The sequence below is a fragment of the Eriocheir sinensis genome, chromosome 23 (assembly GCF_024679095.1).
Source record: "Eriocheir sinensis breed Jianghai 21 chromosome 23, ASM2467909v1, whole genome shotgun sequence".
NCBI classification, from domain to species: Eukaryota; Metazoa; Arthropoda; class Malacostraca; order Decapoda; family Varunidae; genus Eriocheir; species Eriocheir sinensis.
The window spans coordinates 1,683,221-1,693,270 of NC_066531.1; the positions used below are offsets into that span (position 1 = coordinate 1,683,221).

The following is a 10,050-nucleotide window of genomic DNA, read 5'->3' on the forward strand; positions in this document are numbered from 1 at the left end:
TTCGTAGGAGTTGTGGGCATTTCCAGTAGTAGTTTTATGACCCTGGTGGTAGTTTGACCCTTCTTCTGTACCCTAAACCTGAAGAAACACCTATTTGACAAGGCTTTCGTAGGAGTTGCGGGCATTTCCAGTAGTAGTTTTATGACCCTGGTGGTAGTTTGACCCTTCCTCTGTACCGTGAACCTAGAAACACATATTTGACAAGGCTTTCATAGGAGTTGTGGTCATTTCCAGGGGTAGTTTTATGACCCTGGTGGTAGTGTGACCCTTCCTCTGTACCGTGAACCTGAAGAAACACTCATTAGAACCCGACTGACCCCCTCTTTGACCTTTAGAAATAGCTGATGTTTGAAGCTAAAGTTTCTTATGATACTGACCTTCTATGCAACATTTGACACTAGAAAACAGGCTCACAGCTGAGTGTTGCGTGTGTTGCGTTGAGGACTGTACTCATTCAACACATCAGACACAGACCTGAGTGTTACCTGTGTTGTGTTGAGGACTGTATACATTCAACACATCAGACACAGACCTGAGTGTTACCTGTGTTGTGTTGAGGACTGTATACATTCAACACATCAGACGCAGACCTGAGTGTTACATGTGTTGTGTTGAGGACTGTATACATTCAACACATCAGACACAGACCTGAGTGTTACCTGTGTTGTGTTGAGGACTGTATACATTCAACACATCAGACACAGACCTGAGTGTTACCTGTGTTGCGTTGAGGACTGTATACATTCAACACATCAGACATAGACCTGAGTGTTACCTGTGTTGTGTTGAGGACTGTATACATTCAACACATCAGACATAGACCTGAGTGTTACCTGTGTTGCGTTGAGGACTGTATACATTCAACACATCAGACACAGACCTGAGTGTTACCTGTGTTGCGTTAAGGACTGTATACATTCAACACATCAGACGCAGACCTGAGTGTTACCTGTGTTGCGTTGAGGACTGTATACATTCAACACATCAGACGCAGACCTGAGTGTTACCTGTGTTGCGTTAAGGACTGTATACATTCAACACATCAGACACAGACCTGAGTGTTACCTGTGTTGCGTTGAGGACGGTATACATTCAACACATCAGACGCAGACCTGAGTGTTACCTGTGTTGCGTTAAGGACTGTATACATTCAACACATCAGACGCAGACCTGAGTGTTACCTGTGTTGCGTTGAGGACTGTATACATTCAACACATCAGACGCAGACCTGAGTGTTACCTGTGTTGTGTTGAGGACTGTATACATTCAACACATCAGACACAGACCTGAGTGTTACCTGTGTTGCGTTGAGGACGGTATACATTCAACACATCAGACATAGACCTGAGTGTTGCGTGTGTTGTGTTGAGGACTGTATACATTCAACACATCAGACATAGACCTGAGTGTTACCTGTGTTGTGTTGAGGACTGTATACATTCAACACATCAGACATAGACCTGAGTGTTACCTGTGTTGTGTTGAGGACTGTATACATTCAACACATCAGACGCAAACCTGAGTGTTACCTGTGTTGTGTTGAGGACTGTAGACATTCAACACATCAGACGCAGACCTGAGTGTTACCTGTGTTGTGTTGAGGACTGTATACATTCAACACATCAGACACAGACCTGAGTGTTACCTGTGTTGCGTTGAGGACAGTACACACTCAACACATCAGACGCAGACCTGAGTGTTGCCTGTGTTGCGTTGAGGACTGTATACATTCAACACATCAGACGCAGACCTGAGTGTTACCTGTGTTGTGTTGAGGACTGTATACATTCAACACATCAGACACAGACCTGAGTGTTACCTGTGTTGTGTTGAGGACTGTAGACATTCAACACATCAGACGCAGACCTGAGTGTTACCTGTGTTGCGTTGAGGACTGTATACATTCAACACATCAGACACAGACCTGAGTGTTACCTGTGTTGCGTTGAGGACTGTATACATTCAACACATCAGACGCAGACCTGAGTGTTGCTTGTGTTGATGTCTACGCAGTGAACGAAGTCAGAGCAGGCAGAGGACCAGGCAGGGAGATGAATTTAGAACCGGGATAGAATAAATTAACTATCCAATATATACACTTACGTCAAACAGATTTACATAGATTTACATAGAACACCAGACCACACAGACCCCATAGCCCCTACTTGGTGGTCTGTCCTTAAACCTAAGTGATTCTACATTGATCAGAAGGCTCCAAAACGTTGCATTTCAACTCTAGTTAATATTAAGTTGAAGGAAGTGACGGTCGAGCTTGTGTTTGAAGGAGTCAATCGTGTTACACTGGACCACTGACGGGGGAAGCTTATTCCATTCTCGCACTACAACGTTGGTGAAGAAAAATTTGGTGCAGTCTGAATTTACTTGTCTATATTTGAGTTTTACGCCATTGTTCCTCGTGCGCAAAGTGTCATCGATCATAAGCAATGTTGATCTGCCTACATTCGTGAAGCCATTAAGTATTTTAAAACATTCAATGACGGAGAAGATTGGGTAAGCTCCTTAAGCCGTATTTTAAGACCCCAGCGCTTCCCACATCAACTATTTCTAAGGGTCAAAAAAGGGATCAATCTAGTTTTCATGCGTGTTTTTTTAAGGTTCACGGTACAGAGGAAGGGTCAAACTACCACCAGGGTCATAAAACTACCCCTGGAAAGCCCTACAGCTCCTTCGAAAGCCTTGTCAAATATGTGTTTCTAGGTTCACAGTACAGAGGAAGGGTCAAACTACCACCAGGGTCATAAAACTACCACTGGAAAGGCCTACAGCTCCTACGAAAGCCTTGTCAAATTTGTGTTTCTGGGTTCACGGTACAGAGGAAGGGTCAAACTACCACCAGGGCCATAAAACTACCCCTGGAAAGGCCTACAGCTCCTACGAAAGCCTTGTCAAATATGTGAACTTGGGTGACGAAATGTTTTAAAATACGAAACTTTGTCCTGCATTGAACTCGTATGATTGTTGAAGATTAAGGTGATGATGATGATGATGATGACTGAACGCATTGCAGATTGGCGCAGGTGGTTGCTGACCCCAAAGTGGACCCCAAAACAGTCATCCGGCTCACCCTCCATCGTGACCCCGCCTCCTCAGACCCCGGCGTCCTGAACCTGCTCCCCGGCTACACCATGGAGCGATCCTGTCTGGCATGATCCCTGGCGGTCGGCGGAGCAGCAGCCGAGAGAGTCAGAGAGTTCTCGCAAAGTTCATCGGATCTGGTTGTGGCTAATTAATAAGAGTTAAGTGTTAAACGTTCCTTGTGATGGTGTTTAGGGAAGCAGTCCAAGGAAGGAGTTTAAGGTGCTATGTGAAGGGAGCCTGAGTCAGTCTCGCCCCCAGCAGTGTGGCGGGCGGGGCTGTCTTCCCTCAAGTCTGGTTCAGGAGTAGTAGGTGTTGATGACTATAACCGGACGCATTATCCTATTATATTATCGAGTACTCGGCCAAGGCGTGACTGCCCTGCCTCAGAGGACACAAGGGCCATATTTTTAAACATTTCTGTGCCCAACAACATGTATTTTACTAGACTTTCATGGGAGTTAAGGGCATTTCCAGGGGTACTTTTATGACCCTGGTGGTAGTCTGAGCCTTCTTCTGTACCGTGAACCTAAAAGAACACTCATTAGAACTCGCTTGTTGGACTCTGGAAATTGGTGTGTGGGGCGGGACCATCTCACAATACCAACCTTTGTAAGCCCCGTTCACACTGGGCCACGACTACCCACGACTCTAGGGTAACACACGAGGTCTTGGGTGTTGATGTGAAAGGGTCGGGCTTGTCTTGAAAGAGGTCTTGAGACTGTTTCCGAATGCTGCGCCGACGTCGTGACTGGAGTCTGGAGTCGTGAGAGTTAGTACGACATGCTGGCAGCTAGTTGGCCGAATATCCCAGACGGTCGGCAAGACACCAAGACCCCAATAAAACCTCCCCCCCCCTTCTTGGAGCGTGGGAACCAATTTGTCACATGGGTTGTCGCGGCCCAGACTCGGCACAGTGCGAACGGGGCTACACCTGGCTTGCACTTATCTACCACTGTTCAATGTCCGCCGCTGGGCAAGGCTCTGAGCTTTGTGTATGTTTGAGTCTCGTATCTTCCTGACGAGTTCCACGTCGTGTGTTCTGAACGACTCAAAATACTTAAGTGCAATGCCTTTGAGGAGACGCGAAAATAGACTTGCAAACGGAGGAGCGGTGCTTGTCAGGAGAACCCAAAGTCTATATATACCAAGTCAAGTCACGCGCAGGAGGCGGTTTTGGGGCGGAGCAGCGGGATGACGTCACTTGGAGCCAAAACGAAATACCCGGCAGTTCAGGGGTGACTAAAGTTGGGGCCGTGTGTGCACTCTGGATGTACATTCTCGCCTTCTTTCACAGCGCGTTCAGGCAAGCCACTGACGGAAAAATATGTCTTTTTATTGTGCTATTGCGTGACTGTAATTCCAATGCCTACAAACGGCGGTGTGGGGTGTGAGGGAGGGCATGTTGAAGTGATTGATTTAAATTAGTCCGCCTTTCCTCGTTTTCTCTACATCCCTGTTTCTACATTCTCTAGTTTGGCTCCAAGCAACGTCACGCATAAACCACGCCTCCTCGGCCGTGTCTCCTCCCACAAACCTGCGCGTGGCATGACTTGGTGTATATAGACTTTGGTGTTCACAAAATCAGTTTCCGACCTTCCCACACCACTGAGCCGAGGAGTTAATTAAAGGGCATGAAATACGTGTCAGATATTTTGTTTGTTTGTTTTTTAAGCGGTGTGATGTAACTCGTGCTTAAAGGCTCATACATTCACTTCTATTGTAATACAGATGACAGCTTTTGGTCATGTTAATATCTGTTTCATATTTCAAAGCATTGATTGTTCATTTAACCCATTGTACATATCATAATGCTTCTCATCTCACATCAATGCAAGTTTACATCGATCATTATCGTACGCGTTCGTCGATACACACACACACACACACCAACGTTGCCAGATTGTCGTACTCAGAGCATAGTATTTCCCGGTTTCTGGCGCCTAACTATTGCCAAGGAACATCAGGAATTAACTATTTTAACGATAATTATAAGTGAATCTCCTTAGTGGGGTCCAGGAGACTGTTTTTGGGTCAGAAGTCGGTAAATATGAGGCTGAGTACGATAATCTGGCAACGGTCTCTCACACACACACACACACACACACCAATGTTGCCAAATTGTCGTACTCAGAGCATAGTATTTCCCGGTTTCTGACGCCTAACTATTGCCAAGAAACATCAGGAATTAACTATTTTAACGATAATTATAAGTAAATCTCCTTATTGGGGTCCACGAGACAGTTTTTGGGGTCTAAGTCGGTAAATATATGAGGCTGAGTACGATAATCTGGCAACGGTCTCTCTCACACACACACACACACACACACACCAATGTTGCCAAATTGTCGTACTCAGAGCATAGTATTTCCCGGTTTCTGACGCCTAACTATTGCCAAGGAACATCAGGAATTAACTATTTTAACGATAATTATAAGTGAATCTCCTTATTGTGGTCCAGGAGACTGTTTTGGGGTCAGAAGTCGGTAAATATATGAGGCTGAGTACGATAATCTGGCAACGGTCTCTCTCTCACACACACACACACACACACACACACACACACACACACACACACACCAACGTTGCCAGATTATCGTATTCAGCCTCCTGTTTGCCAATCTCAGACCCCGAAGGTACGAGAGTTTGAGGCTTAAAAATTATAAATACAATGTGGTGAATACGATAATCTGGCAACGCTGCTCCGAGTCTAGCGCGTGATCAGACCATGGTGAATTGTATACACCAAAAATTTATACCTTTTAATAAAATGTAAAATAAGTGTTTCTTTTTTTAACCTTTCAGAAAGTTCTATCAAAATGTTTCTAGTAAAGGACATGTTTCCGGTTAGGGGGGGGGGCTCCGTGGTGCAGTGGTTAGCACACTCAGCTCACAACCGAGAGAGCCCGGGTTCGATTCCCGGGCGGAGTGGAAAAATTTGGGCGGCTTTTCCGATACCCTACGCCCCTGTCCACCCAGCAGTGTACCAGGTATTAATCGGGGGTTGTGTCCCGTCTCCTGGGGTCTGTTCCCTTCTCCTATAATTCCTTCCCCTTCTGTCTCTCTCCGGCATATGACCACAGATGTTGCGCCCACTAAACCAAACTTTCCAACTGTTCCCTTCTCCTATAATTCCTTCCCCTTCTGTCTCTCTCCGGCATATGACCACAGATGTTGCGCCGACTAAACCAAACTTTCCAACTGTTCCCTTCTCCTATAATTCCTTCCCCTTCTGTCTCTCTCCGGCATATGACCACAGATGTTGCGCCCACTAAACCAAACTTTCCAACTGTTCCCTTCTCCTATAATTCCTTCCCCTTCTGTCTCTCTCCGGCATATGACCACAGATGTTGCGCCGACTAAACCAAACTTTCCAACTGTTCCCTTCTCCTATAACTCCTTCCCCTTCTGTCTCTCTCCGGCATATGACCACAGATGTTGCGCCCACTAAACCAAACTTTCCAACTGTTCCCTTCTCCTATAATTCCTTCCCCTACTGTCTCTCTCCGGCATATGACCACAGATGTTGCGCCCACTAAACCAAACTTTCCAACTGTTCCCTTCTCCTATAATTCCTTCCCCTTCTGTCTCTCTCCGGCATATGACCACAGATGTTGCGCCGACTAAACCAAACTTTCCAACTGTTCCATTCTCCTATAATTCGGGAAGGAATTATAGGAGAAGGGAACAGACCCCAGGAGACGGGACACAACCCCCGATTAATACCTGGTACACTGCTGGGTGGACAGGGGCGTAGGGTATCGGAAAAGCCGCCCAAATTTTTCCACTCCGCCCGGGAATCGAACCCGGGCTCTCTCGATTGTGAGCCGAGTGTGCTAACCACTGCACCACGAAGCCCCCCAAAACAATTACGAAACACACACCTAAATTATACCCATACAGTGAAGGGCCATCAACCCCAAATAAGTATATGCCAGCTTACCGCGGCACTGCCATGATTCTCTATATTGAGTTAACAGTAACAGAACAACCTCTTATGTGGGTCTCTCTCTCTCTCTCTCTCTCGTGTCTGAAGGAGAGAGAGAGAGAGAGAGAGAGAGAGAGAGAGAGAGAGAGTGCACACGTGAATGGGCGAAGCGAAACATCAAAACCTCGACTCTCTCTAACACGTCTCTTCTTATCTCCACTGTTATTATTGTGTAGCGATATCTTGGTTTAACATGTGATACTTACGCATGCTACATATATTTCCACCTCTTAAACCCTCCCTTACACTTCGGGGGCAGGATTCATTACACTACTTATAGTCCAGTAAATCTAGCATAAAATTGTGCCCAACCTAAAACAAATTGCAATAGATTGTTTCTCACTTCTGAGTGACTTGACTAGTCCTCAGGTACATCATACTAAAAATCCCCATGAATCCATGTGGTGGAAGGGGGTCAACGGCGGCCATTTTGGAATTTTCTTAAAAGTCATATATCTGGTAAAATAATAGTTTTATCAGGAAACACAACTCAATAAAAATTGTTCAGAATTGATTGTTTTATAGCAATGGCAGGTTATTTTACAAAGATAAATAAATATATAGGAAAAAAATAATAAAATATTAAATTTTGATTCCTGATTTTATTTTCAAAGACATATTCCTCAGAACTAGTGGCATCCATGACAAAATGCATCGAAGTAAAAATTGTAGAACAAACTTTCCTCTTTTGAAATATATATACAAGTTTATGCATATTTTAAAAATTGACAAAGTTATGAGGGAAAATATACAGAAAGCCAAGATTGTTGCTTGCTTCTTACTGGTGCATCCCAGTCAGCTGATCGCCTGACTCAGTACAGAGCATGAAGAATGTGGAAGGTGGCAACACGTGATATTCCCATATCATCACTTTTCTTTTTTGACCTAAGGAATCGGTTTGCAGGTGCATCTGAAGTATACAAATTATTCTGATGGGCTGCAATTATACGTGGATCAGTAAATTGCTTCCTGCAGTCAGTGTGCACAGTCTGTCCTATTTCAGTCCTGACATTACTGCCACGTGCTTCACTACATCTATTCACAGTGGCGCTTCCCTTCTGAGTCAGCTTTGCAATAGGTTCTTCCCCACACTGTTTGCCACATATTGCACATTCCATCCCAGGTTGTAGACCTGTAATAACATGCATATTTGGTTGCAAATATAAATCAGATTTTCCCCTGAATTACAACCCTTCCTTTTACAGAATTTTACAGAATTTGAAGCTACGAGCGAAAAACTTACTTTTGCTAAGTAATTTAATTGGACTATAACTTATCCTAAGCTATGGTGTTCAAAATTAATAGCATATGATCATAGAGCATCTCCAACTTAAAATAACACGTGCTTTCACCTCTAAAAGTATTTGCAAAACTCGTGTCACAACCTGTATACAATAGGCTACACTGTAAATTTATTAGACTAACCTAATATTTGTCATTAATTCTTTATCATTTTCTATGCTGTACTACTACTACTACTACTACTACTACTACTACTACTACTACTACTACTACTACTACTACTACTACTACTTACAACAGCAGCAGCAACAGCAAAACAACAACAATACTACTACTACTACTAATAATAATAATAATGATAATAATAAAATAATAATAATAATAATAATAATAATAATAATAATAATAATAACAATAACAATAACAATAATAATAATAATAATAATAATAATAATAATAATAATAACAATAATAATAATAATAATAATATCATCACTTTGCCAGTATGTTAACTTAGCACTTGTAATATTATAAAAGCCATTAATGACGTAGGTAGCAACATACTTACAAGAAAAGTGATGATATGGGAATATCACGTGTTGCCACCTTCCACATTCTTCATGCTCTGTACTGAGCGAGTCAGGCGATCAGCTGACTGGGATGCACCAGTAAGAAGCAAGCAACAATCTTGGCTTTCTGTATATTTTCCCTCATAACTTTGTCAATTTTTAAAATATGCATAAACTTGTATATATATTTCAAAAGAGGAAAGTTTGTTCTACAATTTTTACTTCGATGCATTTTGTCATGGATGCCACTAGTTCTGAGGAATATGTCTTTGAAAATAAAATCAGGAATCAAAATTTAATATTTTATTATTTTTTTCCTATATATTTATTTATCTTTGTAAAATAACCTGCCATTGCTATAAAACAATCAATTCTGAACAATTTTTATTGAGTTGTGTTTCCTGATAAAACTATTATTTTACCAGATATATGACTTTTAAGAAAATTCCAAAATGGCCGCCGTTGACCCCCTTCCACCACATGGATTCATGGGGATTTTTAGTATGATGTACCTGAGGACTAGTCAAGTCACTCAGAAGTGAGAAACAATCTATTGCAATTTGTTTTAGGTTGAACCCTAGATTTACTGGACTATTACGAGACCTGTTGTTAGTAAGTCTTCTGGTAACTCCATCATCTAGGAACGCTCTTGATCTTAAGGCGACTCCAATGACGATGAAGGAAGTCTCGACCAGGCCAGTACCTTGAGTCTTGTGGTAACTCCATCATCTAGGAACGCTCTTGATCTTAAGGCGACCCCAATGGCAATGAAGGAACTGTCGACCAGGCCAGTACCTTGAGTCTTGTGGTAACTCCATCATCTAGGAACGCTCTTGATCTTAAGGCGACCCCAATGACGATGAAGGAAGTGTCGACCAGGCCAGTACCTTGAGTCTTGTGGTAACTCCATCATCTAGGAACGCTCTTGATCTTAAGGCGACCCCAATGACAATGAAGGAACTGTCGACCAGGCCAGTACCTTGAGTCTTCTGCTAACTCCATCATCCAGGAACGCTCTTGATCTTATGGCGACCCCAATGACGATGAAGGAAGTGTCGACCAGGCCAGTACCTTACGTCTTGTGCTAACTCCATCATCTAGGAACGCTCTTGATCTTAAGGCGACCCCAATGACGATGAAGGAACTGTCGACCAG

General features: G+C 43.4%; 1 protein-coding gene and 2 long non-coding RNA genes across 15 annotated transcripts in view; 1 reads left to right on the plus strand and 2 right to left on the minus strand.

Annotated features, from left to right (window-relative positions):
* The window catches only part of LOC127002333 (DNA damage-inducible transcript 4-like protein), a 31,228-nt gene extending 25,351 nt beyond the window's left edge, over nt 1–5,877 (plus strand). Inside the window, exons 4-5 of one of the 3 annotated variants that reach the window (XR_007755955.1) lie at nt 3,029–5,339; nt 5,580–5,877. Coding sequence is in view for 1 of the 3 variants with exons in the window: in XM_050868153.1 (XP_050724110.1) it covers nt 3,029–3,170 (142 nt within the window). In the remaining 2 variants the exon portion in view is untranslated. Of the gene's footprint in view, nt 1–3,028 lie in introns of all 3 variants that reach the window. The other 2 variants (XR_007755954.1, XM_050868153.1) reach the window with 2 other exon arrangements.
* LOC127002336 (uncharacterized) lies at nt 890–3,022 on the minus strand. Of its 11 annotated transcripts, none has more exons than XR_007755972.1 (3): nt 1,693–3,022; nt 1,519–1,576; nt 890–996 (listed from the first exon to the last, which is right to left on the minus strand). It is a non-coding gene; the product is annotated as an uncharacterized LOC127002336 (long non-coding RNA). The 11 variants fall into 11 exon arrangements; XR_007755967.1 differs by adding an exon at nt 1,345–1,402 and having other exon boundaries at nt 901–996; nt 1,519–3,022; XR_007755973.1 differs by having other exon boundaries at nt 906–938.
* Nucleotides 5,878–9,588: 3,711 nt separating the features above from the next.
* The window catches only part of LOC127002602 (uncharacterized), a 2,034-nt gene continuing 1,572 nt past the window's right edge, over nt 9,589–10,050 (minus strand). Inside the window, exons 2-3 of the long non-coding RNA XR_007756332.1 lie at nt 9,967–10,050; nt 9,589–9,782 (exon numbers count right to left, since the gene is read on the minus strand). The exon at nt 9,967–10,050 is cut by the window's right edge and continues 8 nt beyond it. This is a non-coding gene — a long non-coding RNA (uncharacterized LOC127002602). The remainder of the gene's footprint in view (nt 9,783–9,966) is intronic.